Below are 22,267 nucleotides of genomic sequence, written 5' to 3'. Positions count from 1 at the left end.
TCTTTTTGAATTTTTAGATTTGACTCTAAAGTTCGCACCAGCACAAAGAATTCAAATGTAAGTTGTGAAATGTAGATTCAGGAAACGGTGAAAGATACTGGGTTACCTTTTGTTATATTATCAGCAGTGAAATGCAACCAAATCCAGAGAGCTCCACGGAGGTGTATATAGTAAGTGGGTGGAGCTTTGTGCTGTCAAATATTTACCTAGGAGAGTAGCTGAGTTAGAGCAGGATAAGATCCGGGTCTTGATGCTTCTGTTTCACTGCAGCAAGATTATTGCTTGGGCAATGGATTTTCATACACTATACAAATATATCTATCAGCTTTGCCTCACGATGCAGGTAGGAGAAGGTTTGCCTTCATCAATAATTCACTAATACACTGGTTCCTTCTTGTGTAGTCTTCTCAGGAAAATGTATGCTTGTCTTCTGTCACATACAGGTTGTTTGGGGTTTAGATGAGGTGAAAATCCTGAATCCTCCAGAGGAGGCTTTGCCAGACCATCTTTTGCAAGTACTCTACTCTTGTGATGAACCTGCTACAGTACAGCTGGACTGTGTTGTATCCTTTGAAACTGGCACCATAAGCACATTTCTGCTAAGACAGTGGAACTGTGTCCCAGGTGTCAATAAAATAAGGACTGTGAAGCTGAATCTGCCAGACTGGTTGGTGTATCAACCTGATGGGATTGTTCCAGACTCTCAGTGGGTGCTGAGTTGTATCCTTCGAGCCTCAGTCAGACACACTGGATATGATGATACTGAGAAGTCTGTCAGAGCTCAACATGTGGCAAATTTGAAACCTAAGCCCTACTTAAGTCGACGTGTCAAACAACATCAGCTCTGTATTGCCTGGGGCACACAAATGCTCCAGCTAACTAAACAGTTTATCCAGAAACAGTGTGCCTTGGAACAAGGTGAGGTTGGAGAAGTACGAGTAAAAGTTAACTCTATATGAAGTTAAAGTGAAGCTATGAAAAAAAACATTCTCTCACCGTATTTGACAGCAATATTCTGTGAATCTTAAAGATTTCAGAGAAAGATGAAAAAACTCACACAGTCCTCGTTTTTTAAACTTTGCAATAACCATGCTAAATTGTAGGCTTCCAAATTTCATTTAGAAACGCTGCATTTGCTGTCTTCAATCTATGCTTCAACTGGAGAAAGCTTTGGTATCACAAAGACACTGAATCCCCACAGGAATGAGGTTCTGGAGTATTTACGTGTTAAAGCCATCTCTTTCCCATGGTATGATAGACTGTTTACAGTATATCTGCTAGTTTTCCATTCTGTCATTGAAGTTACCATTTAAGGTCATTTAAACAAGTCTTTTTTTATGGGGGGGTTTCTAGGTGTACGCTTTCCATCTGGATATTTGTAACCAGACACTGCCAGGAAGCCTTGTGTGGCGTGTTTCATCATATAAATTCCCAAAATAGTTATATCACACCAGCAATACTCCTCACAAAGTCAGGTATAGTTAATTTTTCTTACATATTCTATTTATCGCATTATCTTGACTTCCATAAGGCTCATCTTCATTCACATTAAACACAGGTCACCTACACATCCAGATGAATGGAGAGTCTCAGGAATCCTCTGCATTTCTCTCTTCATTCAAGGTCCCTTTAAATGTGTGGTGCAATCTTATTGTGATGGTGCAAGGTAGAACAGTAAGTAGTCTTTTGTTGACACAGCATACCGTTTATCATGCACATCATCATCATAATGAAAAAAACATGCTCATTGTCATTGCATCTCAGGTGGCTGTCAATATGGTATGCTTGGATAACAACCAGAGAACAGTTAAAACTTCTGAATATATGTAAGTCTATTTCTAATGTGACATCATGATTCAGTTTTTACCCAGAGGAAGAAAATGCATTTGAGGTGTACTATAACACTATGTGCTCTTCTGCTGTATAACATGCTTTACAGGTTTAGATTTATTATCATGTTTGATGACACAGAGGGATATTTTGTGATTGGAGGAGGGAAGTATATACCAGGAGTGAAAGGCTATTTTGGACCAGTGATATACCACCGGAACCGAATAGTGTCTGACATTATGGTACTTCTAGTAATACTGTACTTACTTAATACTTGTAGCTACATCCAACTCAACTGTTCACTGTGTTCAAGTCTGATTATATCTTTCTTTTTCAGTCTGAGTTTTATGTTCCAGATGTTATACAGAATTTAAATCTCACCAGGTGGCTGCAGACTTGTGAAGAATTTAGCTTTGACATGAATGTCAAGATCAGTGGCTATTCAATCAAGATCCAGCAGAGGACAGAAGCCGGTAATACCAGCAGTAGGGTTTACTTACACTAGATGGTGCAAAAAATAACTTTTCAAATAATGACACTGTGAGTAATGTGTTTGTGCTGCTTTTCTTCAGAAACTTGCTCTCATGCTTTCCATAAGTGGGTGGTAAAACACAGACAAACATCAAATCCACAGTGTGCATCGTGGGAAGCAGCTGCTCCTCGCAGAAGACATGCCGCTAAACTGGCCAAATTATTAGTTTTAAAACATGGTGAGAGATGAAGTATAATATTTTCAATTGCCAGGGCATTTTAAAATATAATGCGGTCTGAATTAATGATGCTTTTCTGCAGTTGTAATAGCTGCTGTTTTGGATTCTGCATGTCATTAAACACATTAAAGTTCAATTTGTTCCTTGCAGAAGGAAGAGCAGTTGGCCTGCATGATTTGGGCAGAGCACTATACTCCTTATCACTCCATAAGCTGGGCAAAGCGAGAAGCACGGAAGTGGTCAGCAAAGTATTATCACTGCTTCTCCAAGCTGGCTGTCTAGCTGATACCCGAGCTCTGCACATGTCATCTGTGCTCTACAGTACTGGCCTAGGAGTCCAGAAAGAGCCTTTTAAGGTCTGTTTTATCAGGTCATTTATAGTTTAATTAGTTATTTGTTTTTTAAAAGCTTTTTTTCAATATATTCTCACATGTTTAAATGTATGATGCAGGCTTGGCTCCTTGGCCTGCTGGGTGCCCAAAAGGGTGATCGATTGGCATTGCTGCATCTTGGGCACCTGCACCACCTTGGACTGCATGGTCAGCCCAAGGATCATGATCTGGCCTATGCCTATTATGCTAACATTGCTCAACAGACAACTATAGACCGTCACAATCCCTCACCACAGCAGGTTTGGAAACCATTGTTTTTTTCTATATAAATAATTTTTTTATACAATGTATGACCTGCTTTACCAATACATTTAGATTACTTTTTATCATGGCTACAGTTTTTCGATTTCTGTCCTCAATAAATGTATCTTTGTTTCTTCAGTTCATAAAAAAGCAGCAGTATAATGAAAGCGGAATTATTACAGTGATCAAAATTAGTTAACATTTAATTTAAAGCAAATTTATTTTTGAACCTTAGCATTTGTCTCCTCTTTTTTTTTCTCCTTTTTAGACAACAGTTGAGGCTATTTTTGTGAACGATGAAAAGATGTTGAATATCCAGACCAATGAAAACCACCACATCTTTCAATGGCTCAAACATCAGGCCCGGAGGGGAGCAACTGAGGCTGAGGTAGTCTACTGACTTTGTTGTTGCCCTTTTGTTTCAAGTATGCTTCTCACATTTCATCAAGCCAAAGACTGAGTTAACAGGTTTGTCACAAGACTAACTGCTGATATAACTGTTGGTATAATTGTTCTTCCACAAAGACAAAAGCAGAAGTAAAATCACTGATGTTCATTAGCAAGAACTACAGAGGCTACAGAGGTGGAGCATGGGCAAAGGAAACTCTGCTGGTGTTGATCTGCATCACTTTTTTTTTTTAAAACTCGACTCCTGGGGGGATTTCAACATTTAGATTTTAGTAATACTTTGAAAATTTTCTTACAGCAAGCTATTGCCCGCATGCTATTCTGGGGCCAGCAAGGAGTGACTCCAAACATCCTGAAGGCTGTGAGACACTATGAAAGGGGAGCTGTCCAGTGGGAGGATCCAGTGTCAATGTATGACTATGGGATAGTACTTCTGCAGGTCAGATTTGTGTTTGATATGCAATATGGAACAACATTGACAAATATCTTAATCTAAAGCATTTTCCTTCCACCTGTGTTAACATTTAGTCACATCTACTTGTAATATATGAATGTTTCTCTCTGTAGGGACATGGAGTGGAAAAGAACATTCCAAAAGCTGTCACATTCCTAAAGAAAGCAATGGATAAGGTGGCTAAATGTTAAAAACTTCTTTATGATGTATTTGTTATCTATGCTGTAACATCTGGAGTCCACTTTAAGTTTGCATCTCATTCTGGTTCTCAAAATAATCGGTCCTACAGGGTCATGTTCCTGCAATAAATGCCTTGGCTTGGTACTATGAGCACTTTGAGAAGGACTACAAACAGGCCATACAGCTATGGGAACAGGCCGATCTCCTCATGTGTCCAGAAGCAGCTTTCAATCTTGGTGTGATTTACTCACAGGGCCTTTATCCAGGAAAACCTGCCAACCAGGTAAGCTCAACCGTAACATCATCATCCACTGTAACGTATATTTCATGGGTCCTGTAAGTGGTAATAACAAATATATCTTATAATATAACAAATTTATCTGTCCTACAGTATATAGCCTATAAGTACTATCTGAAGTCTGCAGAGAGAGGAAATATCAGGGGAGGGATTCTGATTGCTGACATTTGGACCACTGGGATGCCTGGCTTTGTCAACAGACATCCATCCGACGCCGTTTTGTCAGCAACTTACTTTTTTATTTATTTTAATTCACATGCATTTCTATTTGTCTCTTAACCAGAATGTATTCTTAACTTACTGCAGGTGGGTAAAGTGGGCAGCGGAGCACAACGGATACTTGGGCAGCATCTTACACAAAGCTTTGGATGCCTATCTCAAGAACGACGTGTAAAGTCTTTCTCTAGTCACAGTTGCCAAAATCCTGATCAGATCACTAGAATGCAATTACAGCTATTTCATCTTCTGACTTCGCTACAGGTTCACATCACTATTATATTACATGATGACTGCTGAAGCAGGATATGCAGTTGCACAGTTTAATGTGGCGTACCTGTGTGAACAAAATTCGGTAAGTAACAGAAATGTAAATCTGAAATGTGCCTCTATTAGCCTAAATGTTATTGTCACTTTCCTGCTTACTTCAGCTCTCCCTCTTTATTTACTACTTTTATGTCAATAGGGAGGTTTTCTGGATCCTGATTATGCATCAGACTGTATGTGGAGATATTACAACATTACGATCCAAAGTCAAAATCCTAACACTTATGGTAAGTCACTAACTTTAAATGCAACAGAACAGTTGCAGACTTGTGCACTTACTATACCTGATTTGATCTCGAAATCTGTTTTCGCCCCAGCTTTTATTAGGATGGGCGACTTGTTTTACGAGAGGCATGGTAACAGGCAGAAAAACTTGTTTTCTGCAGCACAGATGTACACACTGGCAGCACTAAGGAACAATCCCCAGGTTTACCTGCTTTTACATTACACCTTTGCTATGTTTTTGTATATATTGTGTGCGTTTGTTTATGTTTTAGTAAGTCATACCTGTCATTTTCCACAGGGATGGTATAATTTAGGTGTCCTTGGTGAAGAAGGTTACAAGCTGCCACTGTCTATACTGATTAAACTTGGCATCTCAGAGTTATACCTGGCAGACAAGGAATTGCTTCTAAATGCCCTGTACAAAAGGTTTGTTTGAATACTGTCTGTATTAAAAATGCAGCTTACTGCACGTACGTATATGCAACAAAAAAATCTATATTTCTTTCCAAAAGATGCAGAGACTCGGAAGATGCAGACTCATTCTTTCCTTGCAGCCTTGCCCTCTTCAGTGTATACGTACAGACATTTCAAAAGCACTATAGCGCTGCTATTAAGGTAAGTGTAATATCCATATCTACAACAAATCAGTGACCAACATAAGATTTAACAACCCAAAATTAGGTTCAAACACAATATGTCATAACTGAAGTACTCAGTGTCTTTAAATTATCATTCTTTGTGTAGCCTGTAACATGTTTCTATCATTATACAATATAATGACATTCACACTGATAAGAAGTCATCAAATTTTAAAACTTGAAAATATTAAAATCTAAATCTATTAGGTAATGTGGTGTAGTATAATATTTATCTATCAAATTAATATTAATACTGCTTCAATCTGAATTTTGTGTTCCTGTTCCTTTTATTTCCCACAGTTCTGCACTGCTCTTGCTGTGGTTGCAGCTCCAACAGTGTTTTTAATCATCCGTGGTATGTTCAGGAGACGCTTGTCTCTCCACTAGAACCAAGGTTGTTGTGACACTTGCCTGCAAACAAACTGAAGGACTATGTGGAAAAATCAACCTTCATTAGCACAGAAACACCACAGTAGTTTACCTATTGGTTACTTGGGACAACTGTACGGAGCAAAGCTGACATAAAAATGAATGTATTTTTTGTATATGTCTGTGTCTGTAATCTGTTTACTGCTGTTAAAAAGACTCGCTTTTATTTTATTTTTTAATTGAATAAATCATAAAGATTGCTGTTTCCTCTGTTGATTATTTCATCTTGGTTCATTTGTGAGTGAATGACCAGATGGTCAGATGGTCAACTCCACCATCACCACTTTATACTGCATCATGAGAAACACATATCTTATAGTTCAAAATTAATATTTGGATTTATATAAAGTAAACAAACTAAACACATTTGTTTAAAAGCATTAATAATATCCACAGCCCTGCCACTTTCTGGTTTAAATGTAATATTATATGTATGTACACTCAACAAAAATATAAACGCAACACCTTTGTTACTGCTCCCATTCCCCATGGGATGGACGTAGAGACCTAAAATTCATTCCAGATACACAATATAACCATCCCTCCCAAACAGTGGTCACAAATCAGTCCAAATGTGTGGTAGTGGGCACATCTGCTATATTGAGATAATCCATCCCACCTCACAGGTGTGCCACATCAGGATGCTGATCTGACATCATGAGTAGTGCACAGGTGTACCTCAGACTGCCCACAACAAAAGGCCACCCTGGAATGTGCAGTTTTGTCTCACAGCAAAATGCCACAGATGCCACAAGCAATGAGGGAGCGTGCAATTGGCATGCTGACAGCAGGAATGTCAACCAGATCTGTCGCCCGTGCATTGAATGTTCATTTCTCAACCATAAGCCGTCTCCACAGGCGTTTCAGAGAATATGGCAGAACATCCAACCGGCCTCACAACCGCAGACCTCGTGTAACCACACCAGCCCAGGACCTCCACATCCAGCAGGTTCACCTCCAAGATCGTCTGAGACCAGCCACCCAGACAGCTGCTGGAACAATTGGTTTGCACAACCAAACAATTTCTGCACAAACTGTCAGAAACCGTCTCAGGGACGCTCAACTGCATGCCCGTCGTCCTCATCGGGGTCTTGACCTGACTCCAGCTCGTCGCCGTAACAGACTTGTGTGGGCAAATGCTCACATTCGATGGCGTCTGGCACGTTGGAGAGGTGTGCGCTTCACGGATGAATCATGGTTCACATTGTTCAGGGCAGATGGCAGCTGAGAATGTCCCAGTTCTTGCATGGCCAGCATACTCACCGGACATGTCACCCATTGAGCATGTTCGGGATGTGCTTGACCGGCGTATACGACAGCGTGTACCAGTTCCCACGAATATCCAACAACCTCGCACAGCCATTGAAGTGGAGTGGACCAACATTCCACAGGCCACAACTGACAATCTGATAGACTCCATGCGACGATGTGTTGCACTGAGGCAAATGGTGGTCACACCAGATACTGACCGGTTCTGGGTCCCCAGACCCCCAATAGCGCAAAAAACTGCACATTCCAGGGTGGCCTTTTGTTGTGGGCAGTCTGAGGTACACCTGTGCACTACTCATGATGTCAGATCAGCATCCTGATGTGGCACACCTGTGAGGTGGGATGGATTATCTCAATATAGCAGATGTGCCCACTACCACACATTTGGACTGATTTGTGACCACTGTTTGGGAGGGATGGTCATATTGTGTATCTGGAATGAATTTTAGGTCTCTACGTCCATCCCATGGGGAATGGGAGCAGTAACAAAGGTGTTGCGTTTATATTTTTGTTGAGTGTATGTGTGTGTATATATACAGTAACACAATGCTGCTTACAAACAGAAAACAATCCAGAGAATTTCTATAGCAATTCATATTCTAATAATCAGAGTTAAACAAGTAGTCACTGACAACTCTCCTCAGAACAAATTAGTTCAGCCACATCTTAATTCCCCTGGTTCTATTTTGGGGAATAATTTGGCATTTGTTGGGGGGGGGGGGGGGGTGATGATGGTATGACAAATGTTTAGTTAATTAATTTTACGATAACATTGCATCCTTTGATATTGAAATATAAAAAGAAAATTGTATTTTTTTTTATTTTTCATCGCTCAAATAAGCGTCACACTCGCGGAAGCCGGTATACCCGCCGAAACGCCGTGCATTTATCGAGACTTTCAACCCCAGATAGGCCAATTATGGATCTTCGGATCCACATTATGTCAGCAGCTGTTCTCCACCGTGAACTATGTTAAAAACAAACACCGCTCACGCCTCATAGATGATAGCTTACAGTCCTGCGTAAAGATGAAAGTGACTTCGTACAGCCCCGATTTGCAGACGCTGTGCGCAGAGGTTCAGGAGCAGAAGTTCCATTGAAAACATATCACGGCAGACCCGCTGCTTTTCAGCATCTCTTTATTTACCACTTTTCATACACGGTTGCTGCACGCATACAGCCAGCTATAGTTTTTCAGCTCACAGCCCGACAACACAACAGCAGAGAGAGCACAGACTTTAAGGCGGCGAGGCGTGATTGCGGGTGCCGCTCAGGTGCGTCCGACTCCCATGCAGCGGAGCTGCAGACCACGCCCCGCCACACACATTAACCAGGTAAAATACATATTTAGGCAAAATTTTGCAAATATCTATTTTTCATTTTTTAGCAGCATAGTGCTTCTTTTCCAATTACTTTTTAAAAGTCAGGTCAAGGCTCCAAAAGCCCAAAGGCGATATAAGGGGGGCGGCTCACAACAGTTTTTGTTTGCTACATGGATCATTTTAGTTCAGCTGGGTGTCTTTCCTTTTGTTATATTTCTTTAAGAGTTCAAAATGTGTTAATTACATAAATAAAATATAATTTTCTCATTAGCACTTCATGGATTTAATAAGCAACACACTTTAGTTGTTCACACAAAACATAAAGGTAAAAACAATATATACAGTGTTGTCTTCATTTTTTTTCTCTCACTTGTTATTTATTCAAATGTCTTTGATGTGAATTTTTCCCTCGCTGTCTTTATTTCCTTCTTTTTTTTTTCTTTTTTTTCTTTTTTTAAATTTTTAGTGTTATCTTCATTTTAGACGTCAAAAATTTTTTGGGGCTCCCAGTGTTTTCTTCTGCGTGGAAACCGGGTCCAAATGGCTCTTTGGGTGTTAAAGGTTGCAGACCCCTGGGCTAAGGGATTTGACCGGACAGGCTGAGCTATGTTGTTTTAAGCTAGCATTACCCAAGAAGTTAGCCAATGTTATTGGCTACTCTTAGCTCCAGAAACAAAGGAATCTTTTTCCCCCTTTTTTCCCCACATTGCAAAGCATAATAACATTATGACTGTTGCAATGTCGAACCTGTTGAATTAATTATTGGATAGGTCAATGCAAGCTTTTTCAGTTAGTTTTTTTTAGCTACATTTTTATAGTATTTCTCCAGCTAAGTGCAAGAAAACTTACATTTAAACCGGGTTAAAATAGACTTGAAAAAACAACAGAATTGTCTTAACTCTTCATTGGATGGATTCAACAAAGTGGTGGAAACATTGCTCGGAGATTTTGGTCCTTGTTGAAATGATAGCATTACACAATTACTGCATATTTGTCATCTACATAATTGTGATGCCACCACATCCCAAAGGTGCTCTATTAGACTGAGCCCTGGTAACTGTAGAGGCAATTTGAGTACAGTGAAAGTAGTACCTACCATATAAATGTTACAGCCTTTAAAAAGACTCATCAGCTTTTTTCCAATCGTCTGTTGTCCAGTTTTGGTGAATCTGTGTGAATTGTAGCCACTCCTGTAAGCCATCAGCTTTAAGGTTTGACAAGTTGTGTGTTCAGAGATGTTCTACATTTGTTGTAGCAAGTGGTTGCTTAAGTTTCTGGTACCTCCCTGTCACCTTGAAACAGTCTGGCTATACTTCTGTGAACCCCTGCATCAACAATTCAGAGATCCATCCAACATCCAGAGGAGCTGCCATTCACTGGATGGTTTTTCTTTTTCGGACCGTTCTCTGTTAACATTAGAGATGATTGTGTGATATAATCCGGTCATTTTGACCATGTCTACATGACTACACTGAGTTGCAGACATGTAATTGGCTCACAAAATATTTGTGTTGACAAACATTTGAACAAGTGCACCTAATAAAGTGCCTGATAATATAGTGTCTGTATTTGTGCATCATAGGCAAATACCCCAACTAAGTACAATAATTTGACAGCATGAAAACAAAAAGTAACAATTATTTATTCACTCATGAATGTACACTGAATGTACCTTAAATTTCAGTTGAAATGCCGCTTCGTGGTGTTGGAGATTTTTTTTTTCATTTACTGGTGATGGAGGCTATGACTAATGTACCTATTGGACAGCAGCTTGCAGTCAGCAGGGAGACTGACCTTCAGCCTCCAGACCTGGATTCAAGTCCGTGCATCAGCTTATGTTTTTGAGAAAGTTCCAAAATTCTTAAAACCTGGAGCGTTTCTATTATCCAGGTGACCTCTGTTCTTACCACAGTGCTGAAAAGGGCAATGACGTGGTTACAGAGGGTTGACAAATTAATGTCATCACCTCACTGATAATGACGTGAACCCTAAAGTAATACATCAGAATTACAAACACTGCCAAAATGGTTGGTTAAATTACAGGAGCCTGTCTGTCAGTTTAATATATGTCTCAAATTCCCAATACTACCCTGAACAATAGCTGTATTATACTGTGTGAGACATTAACCTCTCCAATTGAGCTGTGTAACAGACAGAGGCAGAATGGGTAGTTGGACAAGTGCTTTTGAAATGTAGAGATGGATTTTGTGCTGTGTATTGCTTACATTATAAGAGAGTGGTGAGTTCTGTACTTATATTAGTGATGATAACTATTTTGGCATGATTTGATAAACCTCTAAATGGTGAACTGCCTGTTATCATTTTTAATTTATTCTAATTTTACTGGGTCTAGTAATTTAACGGTTGACATATATGCCAGTAACAAAGAGAAATATACATGAGAAAAGCCAGTGATGTCTGAATAGTTGGTCTCACTTGTTCTTCCACTATTTTTTGCTGCTCTGATATATTACCACTATTTCACGGCCATTTTTATCTTGCTTCTTTTGATTTAGGACAGGGACTGTTATACAAAGCATATCTGTTTTTGTTCCCCTTACTGTGACTTTAATATGTTTTCAATTACTTTGTACAAAGAGAGGTTATAGGGTACGCTGTCCAAGCTTCAATAAGGTTCTGCAATCATTGTAATTTAAGTGCACCATAGCCAGGCTTGTGATTTGAAGCTCAAAAGCTGAAATGTGGAGAGAAGTTGAATAGAAAAGGAAACGCCAGCACTTGGGGAATTTGAAATCAAATTAGTGCAACTCTGCAGCTTTTACTTTGTGCATGCTGGTTTACAATGAATGCAGCTCCTGACAATCTACATGATCAATGCAATCTGTCTCGCTTTTTCTTTTCTTCTTTTTCCCATCCACTGGTTTTGATCTCCTTTTTCTCTTTTTTTCATTTTTCCCATCTGTTTCTCTCCCTCTGTGTTTGCAGAGGTTATTTGGCTGGTGCAAGGAAAGAGAGCTGTGGCAGTTGAGTGTGTACAGATAAGGCGAAGGGAAGAAAGTCATTCAGGCGGTGAGCTTCACTCATTTGTGGGATATACAACTGAAAGGCTACACAGAGGTGCAGACACTGTGAAGGTACTGTGTTTGTTAGTGTGTGTGTATGTGGTTGTGTGTCTATTGTATTTGGGGACGAGTGTAAAGTAGTACTAACTGCAGCACTTGTGGGCATTTTTAATCATTTCTTGTTTGCAGCACTGAAGACTTTTAGTTGGATTGAAGCTTTCCTTTTCAGAGACTTAAAAAGTTAGTTTTAAGTTCAAAGGAACATGTGTGGTATTTGTCAACTGTCATTATTTTTTAAGCTAAGTCTCCACATAACTGTCTTCAAGGATATCTGCTGTCTTTTCATTTTGGGTCTTCAGCTAAAAAGCTGTCTTTTCACTTTTGGTTAATATTCTGTTATTTAATCTTACTCTTACAAGTTAGGGTTATTATGGAACATTGGTATACCGAAGCTATAGTACTGTGTGCTCAGTATAATTAACTATAGCCTTGAAATATTTTATTTCCTTTAAAAATGCGATTCTGGACTAAAATCATATTATTGTATTATTTATTCATTTTTCCTATTTCTGCTCAAATCTTAAGCAAAATAGTGATATGTTTATGAGTCACTACGTTTTTCCATGTTAGAAATTATATGCCATAATCAGTGGGCCATAGATATCATAATGTAAGTGGTGTGATAAAAGCTATTTGAAAATTTGCAGCACACTCATTTTCTGGTAATTGTGGGGATCAGAGGAACTATAAAGAAAACACTGATCAAGCATCTTAGTGCACCAATAAGGCCTTCTTTCTAATGTGGAGATATATTGAACGAAAGCCAGCGACAATATTTAAAATGTCTTGGAGGACTTTTTAAAACCACTGATGAGTTTTTTCTACTTACATTTACATGTAAGAAAGAACATTTATCCACAAACTTTGTAATGCTGAAATTTATTAAGTAAGTTGAAATTTAGTGTTATCTTCCAGTTCACACACAGGATGCAAATCTCAAGCATGGATTGGAGCTGTCACTTGAGAAAACGAAAAACAGAGGAAATCAGTTTAGGCTTAAGGGAAAGAAAGTTGATGCTCACAAAGTAAGAGATGGATAAACAAAGCTATCACGACATTTTCAAGTGTCAAGAACTATAGTGAGAAATATCATCAAGAAATTCACACAGTGCAGAACATGCCTGCCAGAGCAAACATTTCAAAGACTCTAGTCTTGTTTGAAAGAAAACTAGTGAGAGATGTGTCTTAAGACCCCAGTACAACTGGCAGCACATGAGTGAATCGCTCAGGCAAGTCGGGAATTGTGGTATAAAAGAAGACAATCAAAAGAACCCTACACAAGAATGGATTCCGAAGTTGCAGTGCAAGAAAAAATTCCACTTCTGCACAAGAAAAAACCTGCAAGCTAGACTGAAGTATCCTAAGGACAATCTGGATGGAGAATCTGCATCCAGATTGTCTGACCAAGTGCATCCCTCGGTCAGATACGATGAAGCTAGAGCTAGAGCTCTTTGGCCATAAAGACTTGAAGCCCATTGAAAATCTGTAAGTTGAACTGAAGACCAAGCTCCATGCCAGCAGACCATCAAATCTGGAGGAGCTTGAGAGATTTCCCAAGGAAGAATGGGCGGATTGCTCAGGAGATGTGTGTGAGACTTGTTGAAAACTTAAAAATAAATCACTGCAGGCTGTTATCAAAAGCATGTTATCACACTTTGGATAACAGCATCAGTTAGCTGATGCTAACTGACTGTTAGCATCAGTGGGTTTAATAATTTTAACCCTGGTAGTTCTTGTTTTTTGTGAAATAATTTTATTTTTGCTTGGAAAGTAAAACAATGTAAGGATCCAAAATAAAACTAGGATGTTTGGAAAAGCTGTGTTTAAAAAAAATCCTTGCTCTATTTAACAGCACTTAGGAAATATTTGAGGAAAGAAATTTCATTTCATAGGGAATCCTAGCTAATTCTTCCTTAGCTGTACTATATGTTGCAACTTTTCTAATCCTGGCACAAGAAGACAAAAAGAACGTTCTCGTTCTTTTTCTGGATTTCTGTGAGGGAAATGAGACTTTTCCAACCCAGAAAACACACTAGTGAACATCAGAAAACACACTAGTGAACATCAGAATATGAAATTCAGAAAAAAAGAAAAAAAAATCTGCAGGTTTACTTGTGTTTATTTTTCTTGCTGACTTTCTCAGGAAGCATTGAAAACTGACTCCTTGCAGAACTTAGCAATTAGGTGAGAGTAAGTTCTCTTTTGTCAAATATGTTGTGTATGTGTATTATTACAACGTATAGGAGTTTAGGTTTCAATTATATATAACCCTATAATAGTCACAACTCTGACTATTACAAGTTGTAATTACATTAAATGTTCAGTTCTCCATTGTGGTTTTTGTATGTTGGATTAAGCAATACTCTACCAGACTGATGTGTTGTAATGGATGGTGATCAAGATTGTCTTCATATTGTTTAGTATTTGCAAGTCTTTTTTTTTTTTTTTTGTCTAATTATGAAATGGAGCCAAATCATCTTTTTCTTCAGTGTCAAGATTTGAATAAATGAGTGCATAAAAGTGTTAGGGTATTGATTTTATTCTTCCTTTGAAAGCTCGTTGTTAAATGTCAGAATGAATGATAGCACTTAGTATACCTTGCCAGATAGTGTCCATGAGTTATTAAAGTGGGAAGATGGAGCTTTGCCCACATTTTACTTCACTTCATTGCTTAGTGAAGATAGAATATGTGTCTTTGCAGATATAAACACAGTTATGAGTATGCATCGTTTAATTAAGAGCAAGTAATAATAAGTATTTAATAGTGGTTATATACCGCCCAACCTCAGCTTTATTATGTATTTATTAACACATTAATAAATCTTACACAGCCAAGTAAGTTGCAGATTATCATTTGAAGTGTCTGCTATGATCAATTATGATTATTATTGTTATTGTCTTGTACTACTGTTGTCTTTTCAAGTAACTTAGAGGTACTGCTGGATTGAAATGTTTAATCATTTCCTGATGGTCTTACATTTCGAAAGCACATTTTGTTTGTTTCAGATTTCACATTATTTTTATGTATATATTTCTGAATGTCTTAATTCATCAAACTCTACATTTTATTAAAGGTAAACTGATAGATTTTATCTGACTTAGAACAATTGTACAAGTATAAACCTATATTAATACTGTGCACCCGTGTATTATGGGCACCTTCATCCTGCAGCTGTTGTTTGTCCTGAACTGATTTTTGTACCATAAGTTAATTTCAGCTGTAATATTGTTATATTTTTCCAGGTATCAGAAGGTACCATGGTCACAAGAAGCTTCAGTACTGCAGGATGCAGAGCTCTCACAGTGTGTGTAGCGCTTTCCCACTTCAAACTTCCTCTCATTTTCTGTGGTCACTTCCTGGGTGTCCATGGTCAAGGTAAGAAAACCCCCCCAAATTAAACTCTGTTTCTACTACACTGTGCTATGAGGCAGGAAACATGAAAAGGACCAGCTTTTATTTATAGTTCAGGACCACTGTAATCAGAAGAACATCGGTGTTTCCATATACAATCATTTATATTTCTTAGTAAGGCCCTAGTGAGGCCTTTCCTGCCCTTCGACTTGCATATATCAAAAGCATAGGGAAGCATGGGAAGCATGGGAAGAACTCACCTCTCTCACACTTTCTGCTTCAATTGATATCAAATTTGTTATTTATAAAGTATCAATTGTTCTCTGGTTCCAGGTGGATGTGTTTTATTTTGCATTGTATTGTTGGAAGGTCATTTTCACTTGAATTTTTTAAAAATTCATTTTGGTCCCAAAACACAATAAGAGTAAACTTAAAGACTCTGCAACATCATATCCTAGGTGGAAGCACCAGTGACGCTATATGATGAGGTATGTAAGAATAACAGTTTGAATGTTGTTTTATATTTTGATAGATAAGTAATACAGCATGTTAAAATCTGTACATAATCTATATAATGTGCAATAGCACACTATATGAGATCCATAGTGAGCTGCAGAGCAAATTTAATCCCCATATCCTAGAGAGACAAGGCCACTATGCCCTCTGCTGTCAAGGCACTCCACTGGCTTCCATCCCTCCCTGTGACTGGTGTTATTTATAGCATGGCAGGAATAGGTACACTAACAAGTGACAAAAGCTTAAAATATACACGCACACGTATACACACTCACATATTCTGAAGAACAGACACTAGTGCACACTAGTTCCAACTTTCAGGGGTGGTAAGGGGCAGCAACAAGGTTAATGCATGAGAATCGAGTGCGGGGTATTCAGTCTTTATAAAATTAGCTCTGATTAATGGAGCTCAGCTGTGGCATGTGCCAGGGTAAAATGTGTGGGAGGACAGATGAGGACATTCCACACCAGAAAAAATAATTGATCCATCTTAAGAAGCAGATATTAAATACTTGCCACAGTTCAGTTACTATTCTTCTTTAAACTGCTTTGTCTGTCACAGTAATACTGAAACATTTTTACTTAATGCTATAATCCACACTTGCTTATCAGATGCTTGCTTATCAGACAAAGAAAGCTTCCCACAGATCTTTTGACCTTAAACCCTGAAAGTTAGTTTTATAATTGGCTGAAAGCTAAAAAAAACAAAACGTGTTTGTGGTTGACATCTGGTTATTGGCTTCCCATGCTTCTATGCCTTCTGTTGAGGATATGGTATTCTTGTCAAGGTGAACTGCCTGCTGCAGAGACACAGGCAGGAGATTTAGCTTGTTCTCTGTGCTGCCAGTTTGCTATGCTCTTCACATGTAAGTAATGACACATCACATTATAAATAAATAAATAAACTGAAATAACTAAATCTAGTAGTTTTTACCCCTCAGTCATAAAAGGCTGATAGGGTATGGTAGTCAGCCTACTGGCCGGGCGGGCGTGTGGGCAGCGTGGACACCTAAGATTTTGAAAGTAATAACTCGAGAACAAGGCGACATAGGATTATCAAATTGATGCAATAGGTGCAGCTAATGAAAATCTTGGATGAGTTTGAATCTCAATGAACTTGACCTCAAGGTCAGAGGTCAAATTTTCTGAAAATGTTGTGAATGCACTAACTCAGTTAGAAAGTCATCTGGGCTTTTCAAATTGATACCAAAGGTTAAATCTTGGACAAGTTCGAATCACGGTGTCCTTGAGCTCAAGGTACAGGTCAGAGGTCAAGTTTTCTGAAAACTTTGTGAATGTGATAACTCGGGAGCAAGGAGACATATTTTGAATTAGTGTGTCTACTAGGAGGCTGAAGGGTAGCACTGCCAGTTGCTATTTTTTGACTATAAACATTAGACACTAAAACCACCAACATGGGTCATGGACTGCACTCCTTTCCTGCAGTTCTCTGCAACCTGCCCAGTTCTCCATGGTTATAGTTGTCTTTATAGTTGTGGCTCTAAAGTTAGTACAAAGCACAGCAGCAAAGCTATTCACCAACACTTCACTTGAGTCCTTGCAAAATTACTTTGGCTTCCTATTCACTACTTCGTCTTTTTCTAACTCGTCTCTTTAGGGGTCGCTACAGCAGATTATCTGCCTCCATCTCACCCTATCCCCAGGATCCTCTTCTGTCACACCAATGCTCTGCATGTCTTCCTTCACTACATCCATGACTTTTCTCTGTGTTCTTACTCTTTTCCTCCTGCCTGGCAGCTACATTTTCAATATCCTTTGCCCAGTTAATTATCTTTTCATTGCAAAAGCCATCTCAGCCTTGCATCTTTAACTTTGTCTCCACAGCTGTGCCTCTGATGTAGTCATTTCTAATACTGCCCAGTTTTTGTTCACTCCGAGTTAAGATTTTAGCTTCTTCAATTCTGCCACTTCAGCTCAGCCTCCTGTCTTTTTGTACACATCATAGCAGATCTCGCTACCATCTGGTAAACCTTCCTTTTAACTCTATTCTTCAGCCACAAATCACTCCTGAAATTCAGTTCACCCTGCTTGAAACCTGCTTGTACATTCTGTTGCTGTGAATTGTTGACCCCAGGCATTTAAACTCATCCACCTTTATTACCTTTGCTCCTTGCATCTTCACTTTAATCTTCACTTCAGTGCATGCTCCACTTTATTTCTCAGAACAATAACTGATTCACCCTCAGAGTGGAGAATCAATTACAAAGGGGGGACTGTGTATTCACCATTTCTTTGGAACAAACTTTCTTTTATCATTAAATCAATAAAAGCTGTTCCCCATTTAAAAAAAAGAAAACAAAAAACGCCTGTGCAATTTGATTTTTGTGTAATTTCTTATAATATTTTCTTAAAATTTTACTCTAGCCTCTTTTTCACTTGTTTGTATTTATATTTTTCTTTCATTCATTTTATGTATTTTGGAATGTTATTATGTGTTTTTGTAAAATCTTTGAAGCAACTTATAACTTACACATGACTTTGGTCAGTATTATTATTATTGTTATTATTTTAGATCTTGCTGATGATAGGACAGCCTTCATTACAAAATATGTATAAGTTAGCCAACTAGGTAAGGTTATGCTGATTACTATGAGGTCAGAATGATGCCTTTGGCAGTTCCAAGTATACAGTAAGTAGTCCTGTTGTTTGTTTTATTTATTCATTTTTTTTTAAATATCCCACACACTCCAAAATTTACTATATGATGAATAAACCTCTTTTAAGAAAAATGATGAAATATGCAATATGATTCAAAATGACCACTTTGGCATTTTCCAGTGTAAACACTGTTTTGTAAGATAAGCATTTTTGTCAACACACTGTAATACTTTTGGCTGATGTAAATCAGCGTCACCCAGAGGTATGAGCTCATGTTACTGGTGCACTCATTCTTAATTGCACTGGTTAACTGCATCATCAAATAGCCTAAAATAGGAAGTGTACTGTATGCTCATCTTGTGCCATCATATAAAACTGTCATGCAATTTTAATACATCCGTTATAGTAATTCTGCCAAGTCACGATCTCTGATTAAACAATCAGTGTAAATGATATGCAAGTAATTTCTTAGACACACTGGACAACCCCGGGAACAGCACTGGAGGCACTTCAAATGCTTGTAATGTGCCAAAAGACAACTCTGCCTTATAAGTAGCAGTGGAAGCCTGCCAACCACCTTCCAGATTGATTATTTTCATTACCAAGAATAAATGGTTATAGAATCTATGAGTAACGTTGTGACTGGCACTGAAGACGCTAATGTATTTAAGTTGAGTGTGGGAAAGTAGAGTTTGACAGCTAAACAGATTGTGTCAGGTGTAGTGTTTTACATTTACACAATGAAAAGTGCCCAAAGCTGCAAGAGGGGACATCGAAAGGCTTCACTGCACTGGCACTGCTCACATTTTTCAACCCCTTCCCGTTAGTACTCTTTGATTTGCAGTGCTATATATTTGTGGTACCAATCAGCATATATAACAGTAGCTGCTTTAGCTTTCGTGTAATATGCAAACACATTCTTAAAACATCATTGCAAGAAACTTTTTATATAATTATCCTGTTTACTGTATGTTTTATTACAGGAGAGAATTGCAGTGGTTTAGTTATTTCTTCATAGCTTACTTTCTTGCTTATATTAAGTAAACATACCAGAGGGTACAGATAGAGTCAAGATACAGCTGTGGCTGTCGTACCATTTGTCACTGCAGGCATTTATTTGATCTAGACGCCTGGGCCAACCTTCAAAACCTTGAGAGAGCATGGCAGACATTCAAAGCGGGAGCATGGTGGTGCAGAAATAAAACAGGCCTGTAGCCTTTCTGAAAGAACACCTGTAATAAGTGAAGCAGAGTCCTGGTACATTTGGCACTACTTACAGAAATCCAACTCTGTGGTAGATCAGTATGACAGTGGGAATTACAAAACTGTCAAAAGTAGTCTTTAAGCATGAGCATGCAGCATTTGCTGGGCAGGCTCAAGTGATAATTACAGGATTGTGGTACTTTAATTTCTGCTGGTCTCTAAGCTTCAGAAGTGAGGGGCACACACAGCACACCCAATCTGCTACTTGTGTTATAAACACAAAATTTCATCTCAATACAAGCCAGTAATTTTACTGCTCGAAGAAACAGGAAACCTAGTCTTACGTGTGCCTCAGTGGAATTAAATCAGAAAAATCTGTACCATTTATATTTCTTACTTTAGGTTGTTGGTTGAGGACATCAAAAACATCAGAAGGGAAAAAAAAAATGCAATTTCCACACTAAATGGCTATTTTAATATACTTTACAGCATACCAGTGTATTCTCAACTATGTTAGCAGACACTAGTGATAAAAGCAGTCAAAGCAGTCAGCTGTATCGTCAGCTACTGCTAACCCAAACAAGTGCAGCAGCACAAGAAATCCACATGGAAGTTTTGATCTGCTAGTAAAGAAGCATCAATTTTAAATACTGAGTTTGACAAGCAGGCATCCCAGTTGTGTTAGCGTGTATCTTAGTTAGCAAACAAACCAGGATCCCTCATCTGCTTCTGTGCACACTGCTTCTTTTTGATTCTGGTCATCTTGTTCAAGTTTCCTGCTGCAGTGCCTGCTCTTCTTTCAGTGACCTTTTAAATGTGCTTATGCAGTGTAATTTTCCCAGGAGCTTTTTTTGGCTTTCCTAAGTTACAAAGTCCCAAAACAGGAAGTTGTAAGGTGGAAATGGAAATGAAAGTGGTTCCATACCTAGTTTATTGTGTCACATAATACATAATATTAAAAAAGGACTGTGGTGCTAAATTTCTCTGTATTGTTAATAAAGCCATTTAATTCCCCCTTATCTGCTTTTAAAGAAACTTATTGAATAATATTGATATTAAGACTCTTTGTCATCTAATAATACATGTTGTTGCTTTGAATGCTGTCATTGGCGTCGCCTGTGAAGACGTGTCCACTTTCATTAAAACACTAGGTGGCACTATTGCTTTGTTTCAAATTAGTAACTATTTTAGGTAGAAATGATGTGTCAAAAGGACAGGGATTTAATTATTTGATAAGTACTATAAGGTGACTTAGTCTATAGTGTTTATTCCTTGAAGTTGAATCCTTTCCTGAGATACTTTACTGTATTCATATTAGTTTTCATTTGAAAGGTAATGTAAATCAAACCTCTTAATATAGAGAGATTTTTACAGTTTAATGCTTGATATTAATAACAAATTTGTTTAACAGAGATGCTGTGCTGTTGAGAGTGGGGTGATTTTCTTCCTTTTGTTTTCTAGACCTCTGTGTCTGCAGTGTGTCTTATTTTTTTAATGAAAGTGTGGAGTCATCTAACATTCATTAGCCCAAACACTGGTGTTGTAGTCAATTGAAAAAGCCCACAGCTCAGCAGGGTGCGGCTCCATTACAACACAAATGACTTCAGAAAGCCATCTTACGAAAACCACTATTTAGGGAGTTCATTTAGGATGCCTGGTTGCACTTGCTTATTCTGATGACCTTAATGTCACTGAGCCAAAACACATCACGGTGGAAGGGTTTTTGTAGCAGTGTTTATTTTAGGAGACTGACTGGTGCCGCTGTGTTTTTCATCTGCTTCACTCTGATTTACCAATGTATAGGGTCATGAAATATTACGGACTATAAAAGTCATGGCACATATACCGCCCAGTACAGAACTGGGGGAGTGAAGTCTCAGTGGACTATGTCACAGTCACAGCCTGTGACTCCCTGCACAGAGCAAGCCTCATTAAATCTGGCTTTACGCTTCCCACGAGCAACACCTCTTTTACAACTGAAATTGCTGTGATAGTAATGTTTATTCAGGAATAAATGATATAAATGTGACACAGTAATTTTGTGTTATGAGGTTGCAGCCTTTAAATTGTTTTCTCGAAGAGTCGCAGCATAAAAAAAGACATTTGAATTTGAATTACATTTTGTCATTCAGCTAGAAACTCCTGCCCAGATCAACCTCAGCGACTAGTTCGTCTGCATCATAGGAAACTAGCAGTGAGACGTTCAGGGGAGGAGAGACAAACATTAGCTGCAAAACAAGACAAAGCGAATTATTGTGGCACTCCTGGAGACAGTGTTGCTATCACACTCTAGTCATTTTCTGTCCTCTCTTTGTGAGCTTTTCTTAAATCGAATTGTATCACATAATAATGTCAAGATGGACCTCCTAAAGTTGTTATGGAACTGCAGATGTTTAGGTGTAAAAGGAGATCCAGAGACCATGTGTGAGGGATTGTGTAATTCCTTTTGTGGCTCGTGAGCTTTCTAAAAGCGGATAAAACGAACCTGATTCGATGACACCACCAGAATTTGCACATACGGGAAATGTGCAACATGGCATTTTTGGAGCCAGA

General features: G+C 38.5%; 1 protein-coding gene and 1 long non-coding RNA gene across 2 annotated transcripts in view; both read left to right on the top strand.

Moving 5' to 3' along the window:
- LOC146654426 (uncharacterized) overlaps positions 1 to 22,267 on the top strand; it is a 419,743-nt gene that overhangs the window by 278,657 nt on the left and 118,819 nt on the right. The gene's annotated exons all lie outside the window — the stretch shown is intronic.
- On the top strand, positions 43 to 6,544 carry LOC146654427 (protein sel-1 homolog 3). Its single transcript, XM_085379320.1, has 23 exons — positions 43 to 343; positions 444 to 918; positions 1,123 to 1,249; positions 1,354 to 1,475; positions 1,559 to 1,674; positions 1,765 to 1,826; positions 1,940 to 2,072; positions 2,168 to 2,303; positions 2,403 to 2,540; positions 2,691 to 2,896; positions 2,992 to 3,171; positions 3,444 to 3,563; positions 3,882 to 4,022; positions 4,151 to 4,213; positions 4,327 to 4,500; positions 4,609 to 4,736; positions 4,822 to 4,905; positions 4,996 to 5,086; positions 5,198 to 5,285; positions 5,376 to 5,485; positions 5,582 to 5,709; positions 5,796 to 5,898; positions 6,222 to 6,544. The coding sequence occupies exons 1-23, from the start codon at positions 251 to 253 to the stop codon at positions 6,306 to 6,308; spliced, it is 3,105 nt and encodes a 1,034-aa protein (XP_085235446.1). The 5' UTR covers positions 43 to 250; the 3' UTR covers positions 6,309 to 6,544.

This window comes from Rhamphochromis longiceps, linkage group LG14 (assembly GCF_057381845.1).
Source record: "Rhamphochromis longiceps isolate RC_006_pf linkage group LG14, R_longiceps_female_GT1.1, whole genome shotgun sequence".
NCBI lineage: Eukaryota > Metazoa > Chordata > Actinopteri > Cichliformes > Cichlidae > Rhamphochromis > Rhamphochromis longiceps.
Note: the sequence above shows the minus strand (reverse complement) of the source record. Positions and strands in the feature narration are given on the sequence as shown.